This window comes from Nerophis ophidion, linkage group LG25 (assembly GCF_033978795.1).
Source record: "Nerophis ophidion isolate RoL-2023_Sa linkage group LG25, RoL_Noph_v1.0, whole genome shotgun sequence".
NCBI lineage: Eukaryota > Metazoa > Chordata > Actinopteri > Syngnathiformes > Syngnathidae > Nerophis > Nerophis ophidion.
Genome location: NC_084635.1, coordinates 21482993 through 21499041, shown reverse-complemented (window position 1 = coordinate 21499041; position 16049 = coordinate 21482993). Strand labels below are relative to the sequence as shown.

At 40.9% G+C, this 16049-nt stretch overlaps 2 protein-coding genes and 1 long non-coding RNA gene across 6 annotated transcripts in view; 1 reads left to right on the top strand and 2 right to left on the bottom strand.

The window, feature by feature from the left end:
* The window catches only part of mphosph10 (M-phase phosphoprotein 10 (U3 small nucleolar ribonucleoprotein)), a 23181-nt gene extending 13828 nt beyond the window's left edge, over positions 1–9353 (bottom strand). Inside the window, exons 1-5 of one of the 2 annotated variants that reach the window (XM_061887156.1) lie at positions 9194–9353; positions 3008–3662; positions 2768–2928; positions 2504–2663; positions 654–795 (exon numbers count right to left, since the gene is read on the bottom strand). In XM_061887156.1, the coding sequence (XP_061743140.1) occupies positions 654–795; positions 2504–2663; positions 2768–2928; positions 3008–3662; positions 9194–9270 (1195 nt within the window). In that variant the 5' untranslated portion in view covers positions 9271–9353. The remainder of the gene's footprint in view (positions 1–653; positions 796–2503; positions 2664–2767; positions 2929–3007; positions 3663–9193) is intronic. The other variant, XM_061887157.1, reaches the window with a different exon arrangement.
* mcee (methylmalonyl CoA epimerase) lies at positions 9267–16049 on the top strand. The gene is made up of 3 exons (XM_061887159.1): positions 9267–9385; positions 11591–11931; positions 14704–16049. Exons 1-3 carry the CDS (start codon positions 9358–9360, stop codon positions 14854–14856), a joined length of 522 nt encoding a protein of 173 aa, XP_061743143.1. The 5' UTR covers positions 9267–9357; the 3' UTR covers positions 14857–16049.
* The window catches only part of LOC133542906 (uncharacterized), a 32066-nt gene continuing 27614 nt past the window's right edge, over positions 11598–16049 (bottom strand). Inside the window, exons 4-5 of one of the 3 annotated variants that reach the window (XR_009804243.1) lie at positions 14422–14513; positions 11598–12215 (exon numbers count right to left, since the gene is read on the bottom strand). This is a non-coding gene — a long non-coding RNA (uncharacterized LOC133542906). Of the gene's footprint in view, positions 14514–16049 lie in introns of all 3 variants that reach the window. The other 2 variants (XR_009804242.1, XR_009804244.1) reach the window with 2 other exon arrangements.

Sequence of the window (16049 nt, the reverse complement as noted above, 5' to 3'; positions counted from 1 at the left end):
TTTTTTTCAAAAAAAGGGAAGATGTTACAATGTATGGGTTTCACCCGGTGGGATTTGAGGGGTGCACCAGGATGTTCACATTATTCTGAAGTTACCCGGTAAAATGACTGAACGGCAACTCTGTGTGTGCGTCTTCATTTAATAAGATATCTAACATTAAAACATATATATATATATATTTTTTTAAATATGCAAATTGGTGCTTTCCTTAGTATGTAAAAGAAACTGATTTTCAATTTAACGTAAACTAACATGCCATGTACATGGATGATACGTTTTTGTTTTTTTAATTACATTTTTATTGCTTTACATTTGCTCTGAATACAACAGTTGTCAGTGGCTTTATGTCAATATTTACCTGGAACTATTTGACTGATGTATTTTAATTATTGTAATATTTACCTATTTTATTTACAGTCATTTTAATTTACTTAATTTTGATTTATTTTTCCCTTATTTCATTTTTATATTTTGTAGGTATCTTGTTTTTTGGGGTGGAAAGGGTACATTTGATATGTGATTGTATTTCTGGAACTTGTATCTGCCTTAAAAATGTTAAAACAAACAAAAACTAAAAAATATGCAAATACGTACGTATGTTGAAAACGGCTTACAGGCCACACATTGGACACCCTCTGACCAAAATGACCTACCCTTTCTGGATGCATGCTCAAAGTCCAAATCTTCTTCAAGCATGCTGTTCTCCGGGCGCTTTCGCGCCGTCACCTCTCCAGACAGCTGCCATGACTTCTGTCCAAGGGCGGCCTTTTCCAACTCATCAATTTTACGCGACATCTGCGCACAGCAGGTGCAAAAGTGAGCAGGAAAGTCATTTCTGTCTAAAAATACATCTAAATTATGAAATGATCAGTCCTGACTCAGCTGGCGGCTGGGACCAAGGCCAATGCGAAGTTTCCATTAAACTAGACTCATTTGGAATATTTATTTTGCTTTCTATTATGAACACTTGCGAAATAAAACTGTGGAAGAATAATTGCAATGCAGTATGTGGTACGGCACGCATGCATGCGTTTTAGAGGGATTCCCATAAACTAAAAGGCAATTTAATTTCTTACATCACAAACAAAGCTTGCCATTTTCCTCAAGTACTCGTGATGTACGTCTTTGGCATGATGGTCAACATACTCTCCTCACTCTCTCGTTCCCCAGTGCACCTCATTGGCCACAGCAGTTGAATTAACACCATGGTCTTTTATCAGTTCATTAGTCACAAGACACAATCGCATTATTCAAATGACTTTTTCTTTTGACTTGCCTTAATTGTTTGAATGGATATACTATCGAGTGAGCGAGCGAGCCATGTTTCTAACTTGATGGATTATTTTCAGTCTTTTTATTTATTTCTAATCAAGAATGTCTTTCATCCCATGAAGAACGGCACAAAGACTATTGAAAGTTTTTTTTCTTAAGGGTGTCTAACAATCATGATAATATTTTCTAGGGGCGCACAATATATTTTTAAGTTGATAGCAATACCGTCCTGCTTCTCAAGACCAATACCGATAACTTTTTTTACATTTAGGGGTGGGTAAAAATAATTGCTTTTATTCATAATGGATCGATACCTTTAACCTTTTGCTATATCGACTCACAAGACATCAAGACAACGGCCCTTGCATTGCGGCTGGCTTTGGGGCAGCTTATTTAGCACGAATGTAATGTAGCAGCCTAGTTTTGAATGGCAGGGTCCTTGCTATCACATGTTGATAAAAATATCACATTTACATAATAAAAATCAACTACAGGCTTCCCAAATGCTGTAATAAATTAAGCATGATGAGTAGACTTGAAACTGTTTAATGTTGCACTTTTTATATGTAGAAGAAAGAACAGTTTTGTCATTATATTTAATCTGAGGCACAACTTGAGGCAGTTTAATGTTGAATAATGTGGGCAGAATTATTATAGTATTCCCAATGTTAAAAGGATATAGCCACTGTTTACAAATTTGGTAAATAAATAACCCAAAAATGTATATTTTGTTGTTTTCTTACTATACTGAAAATAAACCGAACCATGACCTCTAAACCGAGGTACGTACCGAACCGATATTTTTGTGTACCGTTACACCCCTAGTTATTGGAGCTATTTTTCAATCGTATTCGATTTATCGGTGTGATGTCTTAGTTCCTAATATGGGCCCAATATTTATCAAATTGCCCTAACAATTTAAAAACATTTGGATTTCTTTTAAGTTCCATGGCCCTATACAGTGTGTGTGTTTACAAAAAATTGTGATGTAATCTCCTGATTCACTCATTATGCGCATTTTTGCAGCCCTGCCGTAAATCTGGGGTAGCCCATTATAAACTAATCTAGATCCCCCGAAGCATTTGATCTATTTAAGACATATTCTACCATTTAATGCCTGCGTTTAAAAACAATAGTGATATCCCTCCCTACAATAACAAAAATACAGCTTTGTCTTTTACTTGTCATCATTTATACACAGCACTCTTTCTTGTGCTTTATTTGCAGTTACCTTTTCTTGACACTTCTCATATGATGACTTGGATTCGGATTTTGCTGGACTTGTTCTTTTTCCTCCAAAAATGTCCTGAAGGTCCTCCCCATCACTACCCTCATCTCCAGAGAGGTTAAAGGTCACTTTTTTAAGAGACTCTCGGTTCATATTCTTGTTCCTGGTTAGAAAAGAAAAAGAAAAAAAGAAGGAAAATAGCAAATATATTGCCATCAACTCTCTTTGTCAGAGAGAGTGAAAGAGTGAAAAATAAAAATCACTTACTCGTCGAGGTCTTCTTCAAGGTCACCATCGTCATCTTCATCATCCATTTCTTCTTTACCATCTTCATCCTCACTATCTGACTTCTCATCTGCTTCCGCCACAGCCCCATCCACAGCATCAAAATACTCCTTGTACTTCAGATCCCTAGAGCTCCTCGCCTGCTAAAGTCAACAACAATTGAATACATTACATACACATTTCATGAGGTAAAAAAAAATGTATAAGTAGCAGGATACATACGGTGCTTTTTGTGTCCTTTTTCAGAGAAATCTTTTCAAGGTCGAGATCATCATCCTCATCAGAGGGCAGATCCTGAAAGTAATTGACTTCGTTTTGATCCTTGTGTTCCTTCCCTTCTTGCTTGTCCATGTCATCAAGAAATGACTCCATCTCTGACAGCTTAAAGAACATGTCATCAACTTCTGAGGGACGGCCCTTCATTTCGGAATGTTTCCCTGCAGGTTCTCTCTTTTTCTTCTCCCGCTTCTCCAGGGCATCCACATCAAAATCTAAATCGGAGTCATCGTCTGTGTAATCTTCTGCTGCACAGTCCGACAATTTTTTTAACCTACTCTGTGGTTTCTCTTCTGCTTCCTCATCCATACTTTCAACAGGCTCTCCTTCTTCCTTGTCACCTGCCTCTTCTTCAATGTACTCCTCCGGTAGTACTGAAATTGTCTCATCAGACAAAACATCGTCAACTGCATTTTCAAAGTGTTTTAGCACAGCAGAGTTCTGCAGCTCAAGCTCCTGCCAGATTTGCTCTTCGTCAAAGTTTTTCACCACCAGCTGAACCAGTGGGCTGCCATTATAAACTTTTGGCTCCTGGGCTTTGAGGAGGTCATAAAGGGTCTTAGTGAGAGATGTATAGTCTGTTGCCACAGCATCTTGAAGGCTACGATGGAAACACAGAACCATTATGTCGTGTGTAATTAGATATTCATCATTAAGCATTTTTTTTCTCTTAGTCATCAAAAATAATATACTGTCACATTGGCTTACAATTCAAAACGAACTTTTACATCAGTCTGATGGACATATAATAATCAAAAACAGTTGCCTTTGCAAATTGTGTAACAAAGCTGCTATACATTTAGATCTATATAATCCTCCCACCTCCAAAAACATGCACCTGGGGATAGGTTGATTTGCAAAACTAAATTGGCCCTAGTGTTTGAATGTGAGTGTGAATGTTGTCTGTCTATCTGTGTTGACCCTGCTTGGAGGAGGCCACTTGTCCAGGGTGTACACTGCCTTCCGCCCGAATGCAGCTGAGATAGGCTCCAGCACCCCCTGCTACCCCAAGAGGGATAAGCGGTAGAAAATGGATGGTTGGATACAAGTGTTACAAGCGGTCCTCTGTGGGCAGCCATAATTGCAAATTTGACACCACTGCTTTAGATTAGGAATACACGATCATCTGACTTATGTTAGTGTGGTAAATAACAAAAAACTTCTTTTTCAGACTATAAGTCACAGTTTTTTTCATAGTTTGGCCGGGGGTGCGACATATACGCAGGAGCGACTTATGTGTGAAATTATTAACACATTACCGTAAAATATCAAATAATATTATTTATCTCATTCGCGGAAGAGACGAAGAAAATGTCAGCAATCGTCACACAAACGTCAACCAATGAGAATTTGGCAGGGGAGGGTCATGGCAGAAGTGCAGTGTGGGTCAGGGAATGCTAACTGCTGTATGCAATATGCTACTGCCGTAGCTATTAAAATGGATCATTTCAACGTTGGCGGTAACTTAAAAAAAACTGAGAAGGGCTGAACAAAAATGGCACCGAAAAGGAAATCATGTAATGCAGATTACAAGCTGGATGTAGTGAAATATGCAGCAGAAAACGACAAGAGGAGGCGGCGCATACCTTTGGAGTTGGCAGAGTTGTTTAGAAGCGACATCGAGGAAGAAGATTTCATCGTATTTATTAATTAGGAGTGACAGATTGTTTGGTAAACATATAGCATGTTCTATATGTTATATATATTTTGGTGCCTTCACAGATGTGTAAATTACCCATGCCTTGGACACTAATGCACCCCCATACCATCACAGATGCTGGCTTTTTTGCGTCGATAACAGTCTGGATGGTTCGCTTCCCCTTTGGTCCGGATGACACGATGTCGAATATTTCCCCAAAAATTTGAAATGTGGACTTGTCAGACCACAGAACACCTTTCCACTTTGCAGCAGTCCATCCCAAATGATCTCGGGCCCAGAGAAGGCTGCTGCGTTTCTGGATGTTGTTGATAAATGGCTTTCGCTTTGCATAGTAGAGCTTTAACTCCGTCAAAGACCAAGGAGCTGGTCATTGACTTTGGGAGGTCGAGTCCACGGTCACAACCTATTGTGATCGAGGGAGTTGAGGTACAGACCGTGGACTCATTCAAGTACCTCGGGGTTTGGGTGGACAATAAGCTGGACTGGACTGTTAACACGGACCACCAGTACAAGAAAGGACAGAGCAGGCTGTACTTCCTCAGGAGACTGCACTCCTTCAACATTTGTAGAAAACTCCTGTGGATGTACTACCAGTCTGTGGTTGCCAGTGTTCTGTTCTACATGGTAGTGTGCTGGGGGGGCAGTACATCTAAGAAGTACAGCTCCAGACTTGAGAAACTGATCAGGTGGGCCGGTTCTACAATCGGAATGAAACTGGACTCCTGGTGACGGTGGCAGAGAAGAGGACTGTGGACAAACTAGTGAGCATCCTGGATGATGCCAGTCACCCTATGCATAGCGTTATCAGTAGCCAGAGGAGCCTGTTCAGTGCTAGACTGCTTCATCCCAAGTGCAGGACTAATAGACTCAAAAACTCCTTTGTCCCACACGCCATTAGACTGTACAACTCCTCTCTGGGACGGGGGACGGGGGGTATTAGGATGACAGGGGATGCAAAACATTAACAGTGCAATACGATTTCATAACATGGTCACTACTGCCTACTTTGTCTTGTTATATTCTTATTTTACTGTTATATTGTTATTCCCATTGTTTTTATTCTTTTTGTAATATTTCTCTATTTTGTTTCCTTTTAAACCCCCATTATTTACTTTTTTTTTTTTTTTTAAATTGATCTCAACTCTGTACACTGCTGCTGGAATTTTAATTTTCCTGAAGGAACTCTCCTGAAGGAATCAATAAAGTACTATCTATCTATCTATCTATCTATCTAACTTGCACTTACAGATGTAGCGACCAACTGTATTTAGTGACAGTGGTTTTCTGAAGTGTTCCTGAGCCCATGTGGTGATATATTTTAGAGATTGATGTCGGTATTTGATACAGTGCCGTCTGAGGGATCGAAGGTCATGGTCATTCAATGTTGGTCTCCGGCCATGCCGCTTACGTGGAGTGATTTCTCCAGATTCTCTGAACCTTTTGACGTTAATATGGACCGTAGATGTTGAAACCCCTAAATTTCTTGCAATTGCACTTTGAGAAACGTTGTTCTTAAACTGTTTGACTATTTGCTCACGCATTTGTGGACAAAGGGGTGTACCTCGCCCCATACTTTCTTGTGAAAGACTGAGCATTTTTTGGGAATGACTCTTACCATAATATGTTACGTTAACATACCAGGCACCTTCTCAGTTGGTTATTTATGCGTCATATAACGTACACTTATTAAGCCTGTTGTTCACTATTGTTTATCTATTTTAAATTGCCTTTCAAATGTCTATTCTTGGTGTAGGATTTTATCAAATAAATTTCCCCCAAAAATGCGACTTCTACTCCAGTGCGACGTATATATGTTTTTTTCCTTCTTTATTATGCATTTTCGGCCGGTGCGACGTATACTCCGGAGCGACTTATAATCCGAAAAAAAACCCTGAAATATTCTTGATGGCTAAAACAAAGTAGATGCGGGAAATATTCTTCAAGGGAAGACATGAAACTGCTACGGAAAAATACCAAAAAAGAGAAACAACAACTAAAATAGGAGCGCAAGACAAGAACTAAAGCACTACACATAGGAAAACAGCAAAAAACTCAAAATAAGTCACAGCGTGATATGACAGGTCGTGACAGTACACATATTTTGAGACAAGAGCTACATTGTTGCATGGTTGGTTATGGTTTAAAGGCATATCCAACCATTTACAGTTTTGTTTTTTTAATGATTTCTGCTGGTGGTGTGCCTCAGGATTTTTTCAACGCAAAAAATGTGCCTTGGCTCAACATTTATTGAAAAACACTGATCTTGTTGAGATCAGTGTTTTTCAAGTTTTAGTCCCATATGGCCTCTTTTCCCGTGTCCTCTCTTATGGGCCTGTCAGGGCTGTCCGGGTGGGGTTTCTTAAATGTCCGGCGTTTTAAGTCAAGATTGTGTGTATTGTCAATGTTAGTACAGGGTTAAGAAGGGGTTAAAGAAAACAAAACAAATTGTGAAGTTGTACGCACGCAGCAGAATTAGTGAGGGAAGGGCCGAGAGAGCGACATAGTGGATTGGTTGTTAATCAAGGCATATTCGCTCAACAGCCATACAGGTCACACTGAAGGTGGCCGTATAAACAACTTTAACACTGTGAACCCACACCAAAAAAGAGAAATAAACATATTTCGGGAGAACATCCGCACCATAACACAACATAAACACAAAATAAAAAATACCCAGAATCCTTTGCAGCACTAGCTCTTCCGGAACACTTCCGGCAGATGCACTGACCCCTCTACCACCGTACTGCCCTTTATTATTAGTATTTGCAAAAGTACAGTAGACTACAGTAGATGGAACTTGCTGCTGTTAAAGGCCTACTGAAACCCACTACTGCCGACCACGCAGTCTGATAGTTTATATATCAATGATGAAATCTTAACATTGCAACACATGCCAAATCGGCCTTTTTAGTTTACTAAATCCATCCATTTTCTACCGCTTATTCCCTTTTGGGGTCACGGGGGGCGCTGGCGCCTATCTCAGCTACAATCGGGCGGAAGGCGGGGTACACCCTGGACAAGTCGCCACCTCATCGCAGGGCTAGTTTACTAAATTGCAATTTAAAATTTCCCGCGGAGTTTCTTGTTGAAAACGTCGCGGAATGATGACGCGTGTTTGGGACGTCTCGGGTTGTAGCGGACATATTAGCCCAGCACCACACATGGCTAAAAGTCGTCTCTTTTCATCGCATAATTAAACAGTAATTTGGACATCTGTGTTGCTGAACCTTTTGCAATTTGTTCAATTAATAATAGAGACTATAAAGAATAATGCTGTTGGTGGAAAGCGGTGGATTGCAGCTGCCTTTAGCACCGAAACACAGGTGTTTCTTTGTTTGTTGTGAAGCTTTAACACAGATTGGTCAAGCGGACAAGTTTTTCTACGTCAACCAGCAAGTTTTTGGATGGGAAAATTGTGATAATAAGTCGGCTCTTACTGGAGACTTGAGTGGATTACGCGACCTCATCCTGCAGTTCAAAAAGGCAGCTATGATCTTCTCAGAGACACTGGCGTTCACCGCAGCCATCCGACTTTCAGGTTTGACTTTACAATCTCATCAAAACACTATTAAAACATTAAGCAGATAAGGGATCTTCCAGAATTATCCTAGTAAATGTGTCTAATTACATCTGAAACGGTCCCACTGCCGCCGCCTGGAGCCGTCGCCTTTTCTTTTTTTGTGCTTCACTCTAACTTTCCTCATCCACGAATCTTTCATCCTTGCTCAAATTAATTTAATGGGGAAATTGTCGCTTTCTTGGTCCGAATTAGCTCTTGCTGCTGCTGGCTATGATTATAAACAATGTGAGGATGTGAGGAACTCCACAACCAGTGACGTCACGCGCACATCGTCTGCTACTTCCGGTAAAGGCAAGGCTTTTTTTATTAGCGACCAAAAGTTGCGAACTTTATCTGCGATGTTCTCCACTAAATCCTTTCAGCAAAAATATGGCAATATCGCGAAATGATCAAGTATGACACATAGAATGGACCTGCTGTCCCCGTTTAAATAAGAATATCTTATTTCAGTAGGCCTTTAAGAGTTTAACCCTGTTATGATTTTTCACCGTCAATTACTAGCATGGCTTGCAAGCTTTGTTGTAACGGCACAATTCACATCTGCAGTCCCCTCCAAGGTTTCTCATAGTATCCCGTTGGGTTGAGTTTTTCCTTGTCCTGATGTGGGATCTAAACCGAGGATGTCGTTGTTGCTTGTGCAGCCCTTTGAAACACTCGTGATCTAAGGCTATATAAATAAACTTTGAATGCTTGATTGATTTCAGTAATATACTAAAGTTATAATTGATAGCAGGACATTAATGGATATAAAGGACATTGCCGTTGTGAGTGTAAAATAACTGCATAATAAGTTAGCATAAGTTAGCTTAGCTAGTTACACCACGAATTAGCACACGCAACGCTAAACAATAATTATAAATAACAACAATCATTTCGGGGACGTAACACTTGCCTCAGAAAGTCCTCTGGATGCTGAGTGGTGACGTTAAGTTTGTTTAAACTCTCTTCCAGCGTGTCCGTGGTAGCCATCGTTACCCACACATGTGAGGGAAATGTGTGCTGCACATAAAGGTTCCCCTTCGCGCAAAACCTCCGCGTATTTTGTTCCGCTTAATCATGGCGTCCGCGGTTGTGAAGGTTGCTGGTTGGTGTTGTTTAATACTTCTAAACTCTTCTTCTTTTCAGCCTCTGCGCAATTCTATAAGAGCCACGTTGAACCGCTAACTTGTTTACACAAAATGTTGACGCAATATGTAGTATTTGTTGTATTATTGATGGAGTACAATGCACACATACTTTGTGCTTACTGTAAACATAAGATATTTCATTAGATTAACTTTGATTAAATTACTATCTGGCTTTTCTTTTGTTTCTTTTTGCCTATTGAATTGATGAATACACTGTTAAAAGTACAAACATTTAGTTAATGCCTTCAATTGGTCATGATTATGTTATTTGTACAACAAACCCCGCTTCCATATGAGTTGGGAAATTGTGTTAGATGTAAATATAAACAGAATACATCCATCCATCCATTTTCTACCGCTTATTCCCTTTCAGCGTTGCGGGGGGTGCTGGCGCCTTTCTCAGCTACAATTGTGTTGGCCCTGCGATGAGGTGGGGACTTGTCCAGGGTATACCCTGCCTTCCGCCCTATTGTAGCTAAAACATAATACAATGATTTGCAAATTCTTTTCAACCCATATTCAGTTGAATGCACCACAAAGACAAGATATTTGAAATTCAAACTCATAGACTTTATTTTTGTATTGCAAATAATAGTCAACTTTGAATTTCATGGCTGCAACACGTGCCAAAGTAGTTGGGAAAGGGCATGTTCACCACTGTGTTACATCACCTTTTCTTTTAACAACACTCAAACGTTTGGGAACTGAGGAAACTAATTGTTGAAGCTTTGAAAGTGGAATTCTTTCCCATTCTTGTTTTATGTAGAGCTTCAGTCGTTCAACAGTCCGGGGTCTCCGCTGTCTTATTTTATGCTTTATAATGCGCCACACATTTTCGATGGGAGACAGGTCTGGACTGCGGGCGGGCCAGGAAAGTACCCGCACTTTTTTTTTTTTACGAAACCACGCTGTTGTAACATGTGCTGAAAGTGGCTTGGCATTGTCTTGCTGAAATAAGCAGGGGCTTCCATGAAAAAGACTGCGCTTGGATGGCAGCATATGCTGTTCCAAAAGCTGTATGTACCTTTCAGCATTAATGGTGCCTTCACAGATGTGTAAGTTACCCATGCCTTGGACACTAATGCACCCCCATACCATCACAGATGCTGGCTTTTTTGCGTCGATAACAGTCTGGATGGTTCGCTTCCCCTTTGGTCCGGATGACACGATGTCGAATATTTCCCAAAAAATTTGAAATGTGGACTTGTCAGACCACAGAACACCTTTCCACATTGCAGCAGTCCATCCCAGATGATCTCGGGCCCAGAGAAGCCTGCTGCGTTTCTGGATGTTGTTGATAAATGGCTTTCGCTTTGCATAGTAGAGCTTTAACTTGCACTTACAGATGTAGCGACCAACTGTATTTAGTGACAGTGGTTTTCTGAAGTGTTCCTGAGCCCATGTGGTGATATCCTTTAGAGATTGATGTCGGTATTTGATACAATGCCGTCTGAGGGATCGAAGGTCATGGTCATTCAATGTTGGTGTCTGGCCATGCCGCTTACGTGGAGTGATTTCTCCAGATTTTCATAACCTTTTGATGTTAATATGGACCGTAGATGTTGAAACCCCTAAATTTCTTGCAATTGCACTTTGAGAAACGTTGTTCTTAAACTGTTTGACTATTTGCTCACGCATTTGTGGACAAAGGGGTGTACCTCGCCCCATACTTTCTTGTGAAAGATTGAGCATTTTTTGGGAAGCTATTTTTATACCCAATCATGGCACCCACCTGTTCCCAATTAGCCTGCACACCTGTGGGATGTTCCAAATAAGTGTTTGATGAGCATTCCTCAACTTTATCAGTATTTATTGCCACCTTTCCCAACTTCTTTTTCACGTGTTGCTGGCATCAAATTCTAAAGTTGATGATTATTTGCAAAAAAAAAATGTTTATCAGTTTGGACATCAAATATGTTTTTTTTTTGTAGCATATTCAACTGAAATTGGTAGAAAATCATTTGCAAATCATTGTATTCCGTTTATATTTACATCCAACAAAATTTCCCAACTCATATGGAAGCAGGGTTTGTAGTATGAGTGTATGTACTTGGACCATAAAGCATACAGTTATAATTGACTTACTCGATAACTGCCTTAATCTCTCTGTTTATCATTTATGTCAACGCTTCACGTTCAAAATGTTCCTGTATGCCTTTTAGTTTCCAGTTTATCCAGATGTGCTGCACTCACTTTCCTGCGAGCACATTCGACCACAGCATCCCTTCATCAGAACACCCCAAGGTCGCTGTGGAACCTGGGCAAGCTCAACCATATCGCCATTGCCGTGCCAGACATGGACAAGGCCACTGCTTTGTATCGGGATGTCCTGGGGGCCACAGTAAGCGAACGGGTGGCTCTGCCCGAGCATGGTGTCTCCACCGTGTTTGTGGAGCTCGGCAACACCAAGCTGGAGCTTCTCCATCCTCTCGGGGAGAAGAGCCCCATTGCTGGATTTTTACAGAAGAACAAGGCGGGTGGGATGCACCACATTTGTATCGAGGTAAGCACAAGCACGGTACAGTGAAAGCTCCCTTATGTCCGACAATTCATCAAGTCTTGGCGAACCGTGTTTTTCTATAGCTTCCAGGCGACGGACATTTCACGAACAATTTATCTTTATGTATGTTTTTCTCCTGAAAATTATTCTGGCAGTCATTTTTCATAATTTCAAATAGTTTTTATTAGTAGATAACTAATTGATCTTGGAACGCCCCTTTCCATTGCCAAGCTCGATATGCCGCCCTTCTTGGTGTGACGTCGTCTACAGAACTGGAGCCCATTTCCCTGCATGGACAAAACCCAAAACCAGTGAAGTTGGCACATTGTGTAAATTGTAAATAAAAACAGAATAAAATAATTTGCAAATCCTTTCCAACTTAGAGTATATTCAATTGAAGAGACTGCAAAGACAAGATACCGTATTTCCTTGAATTGCCGCCGGGGCGCTAATTAATGTAAAACCTCTTCTCACTCCTGCGCTTACCAAAGGCATGCGGTAAAAGTAAGCATGCGCTAATTATTTTAAAACCTCTTCTCACTCCGGCACTTACCAAAGGTGTGCAGTAAAAATTTGAGTGTATTGTAAGCTTTGACCTTAATCTTCTTCCCTTTATGCGATTTAAAATAACCGGTATTGAAATCAGCCTCCTCCATTTTGAAAATGATGACAGGGGAAGTGTCACTCGTGACGTTACAAGTTTGACCAGGTGGTAATACTAAGCATGCGCTAATTATTTTGGGAAGCGAGTTTGACCCGGCAGTAATTCAAGGCAGGCGCATTCTTTATGCCCTGCGGCATCTCAAGGAAATACGGTATTTAATGTTGAAACTCAGAAACTAATGTTTTTTTGCAAATAATTATTAACTTAGAATTTAATGGCAGCAACACATTGCAAAAAAGTTGGCGTAGGACACGACATCCACAGTTTCCAAAAACAATTTGAAATCGTATTTTACTCTTTATAGTTCGCCACACATTTTCAATGGGAGACAGGTCCGGACGACAGCCAGGCCAGTCTAGTACCCGCACTCTTTTACTACGAAGCCATGCTGTTGTACTGTAACACGTGCTGAATGTGGCTTGGCATTGTCTTGCTGAAATAAGCAGGAGCGTCCATGAAAAAGACGGCGCTTGGATGACAACATATGTTGCACCAAAACCTGTATGTACCTTTCAGCATTAATGGTGCATTCACAGATGTGTAAGTTACCCATGCCTTGGGCACTAATGCACCCCCATACCATCACACATGCTGGCTTTTGAACTTTGCGTCGATAACAGTCTGGATGGTTCTTTTCCTCTTTGGTCCGAAGGGCACAACGTCTATAGTTTCCAAAAACTATTTGAAATGTGGACTCGTCAGACCACAGAACACTTTTCCAGTTTGTATCAGTCCATCTTAGATGAAACCGGCAGCGTTTTTGGGTGTTGTTGATAAATGGCTTTCGCTTTGCGTAGTAGAGTTTAACTTGCACTTACAGATGTAGCAACCAACTGTGTTTAGTGACAGTGGTTTTCTGAAGCTTTCCTGAGCCCATGTAATGATATCCTTTACACACTGATGTTGGTTTTTGATGCAATTCCGCCTGAGGGGTCAAAGTTCACGGGCAGTGCTGTGCAGTGATTACTTCAGATTCTCTGAACCTTTTGATGACATTACAGACCATTGATGATGAAATCCCTTTTAATTTTTTGCGGCTCCAGACAGATTTTTGTATTTTTTATTTTTTTGTCCAATATGGATCTTTCAACGTTTTTGGTTGTCGACCCCTGCGCTGATGTAACCACAGCCTGTAGAAATGTGTGTACAGCAGCTACTCGGAGTTTCCGTGAGGCAGCGCACATTTCCACGTTAACGCCAGTCTTGACACATGAAAAGGGGCTTACGGCAGCTATCTACTGTACGCCGTTGTAACAGCAAGCGACATTCCAGACAGTCCTAATATAATGTGTTTATGATGCAAGCTAAGGTGAAAAGGTAGCATCAAACATGTATAGGAAACACTGGTATGCACAGTTTGTTGTAATATAAACGCCAGCTCATCCAACTAACTGTATAACTTTCATTTTCGTACTCGTTTTTGTTGAAATGTTTTCAGTATACAATATAACAGATTGTTGAACACAACACAACAGTGTTTCTATGAGGATTATCATTATTTGTTCAAGGGTAGTGTCAGGTTCAAACACTGATGACATCTATTAAACAAGACAAAGACAAGGAATCAAACAGAGACAGAGTTAAATTTGGACTCAATCTTGAGGAGAGACACGGCCCGGTACTGTCTGTACCATTTCTGCACCATGCTCTGCCCCAAGATCGTTCTCCTGGTTCTTTGATTTTCATTCCCCTCCTTCCCACAGCTGCTTCCTCAAGGAAGTGGGTCGTGACCAGCATTGCCTTCGGTTCCCGAACGGATCAAAGAAAGTCCCATAAAATAGATCACAGAGAGCCCCATAAAATAGATCAAAGAGGGTTCGTAAAAATACTTAAAAGAGTTCCTCTGGAAGTTGGGCAGATTCCACCATCTGTCCGCCTGGAAGTCCAGCATTCTTCTTGGAAAGTTCCAGCCTTTTTTCTCCTGGTCAGGAACACAATGTAATACAACGTTTTATGTGATAATTTACACAATATTTTTCTGACAGGTAGTATGGAGTAGTTGTGGTTAATACATCTGCCTCCTGAGTGCAACCCCTTCTGGTGGCTTTGAAAACATGTTTACTGGTGGAAAACGGCTAATGCATTATCCAACTTTCATGCGTCTTCTGCAGGTTGACGACATCAGTGCTGCAATCAAAGACCTGAAGGCAAGGAACATCCGAACTCTGTCAGCAGAGCCGCGAATAGGAGCTCATGGAAAACCGGTTATGTTTCTTCATCCCAAAGACTGTGATGGCGTGCTGGTAGAGTTGGAGGAGGCATGAAGCAGATGGAAGCACTTGCTTTTTTTAATATATTGTTTTGCCAGTTTTTCATAGAGTTATGAATTAAGTCATTTTTGTGTGCCAATCAAGTCCGCCCTGGCCTAGAGTTAAGGATGTCAGGACCACAGTCTGGAGATTCGAATCTTAGCCTGTGTGGTGAATACCTACTAACCATAAGAGAAGTGCTTTATAACAATTTTTTGTCATGCCCATCCTTGGGGACATCATTTTCTTCACGCTCCCCTTAAATTGAAATAAAATTGAGAACCTGTCAGTTGCTGGCACCAGCCCCAACATGCCACCCAGCTGAAGACATGTCTGACACCTTCTCATGACTGCCCCACTATATAAGAAGTACTGGTCTATTGATTTTAACTATTTAAAGGCTGTGTGTATTTGATGTATGTAAGCCAAGGGCCCGCGAACAGGTTTTACCTGGCCCGCGGGATGAGTTTGCTAAGTCTACAAATGAACCTGAAATTTTTCAATGAAAGACACAACTGTTCCTAATGTGTCCACTGGATGTCACAATAGCAATTCTTTGTATCTTTGTAGATCAGGGGTGCCCATTACGTCGATCGCGAGCTACCAGTCGACCGCGGGGGGTGTATCAGTCGATCTCCAGCCAGGCTTTTAAAAAAAATAGACCTAAAATTTAGTGATCATCAATCTTCACCAAGACGTCACTTAAATGACATTCACGGTACCGGAGGGTCTTGTGAGATGACGCTGGCTGCTGCAAGATCATTATTATGAAAAAATGACAGAGAGGAAGGCGAGAAACACTTTTTATTTCAACAGACTCTCGCGCCGTACCTTCCGTCAAAACTCTAAAGGCCGACTGCACATTTCCTATCCTCACAATAAAAGCCCTGCTTCATGCTGCCTGCGCTAACTAAATACAGAGTCTCGGAAAACTGGCGTGCACAAGCGATCCCTCAGAAAGCTGGCGTGCACATCACTTGTGCACGCCAGCTTTCCGAGACTCTTATTTTGTTAGCGCAGGCAGCATGAAGCAGGGCTTTTATTGTGAAGATAGGAAATGTGCAGTCGGCCTTTAGAGTTTTGACGGAAGGGACTAATGCACCCCCTATATTCTTACTTCAAAAGAAAGCGATTAGAATTGTAAATTATGCGAATTATCATGACCATACCAATGCTCTGTTCATTAAATTAAAAACATTAAAACTGCA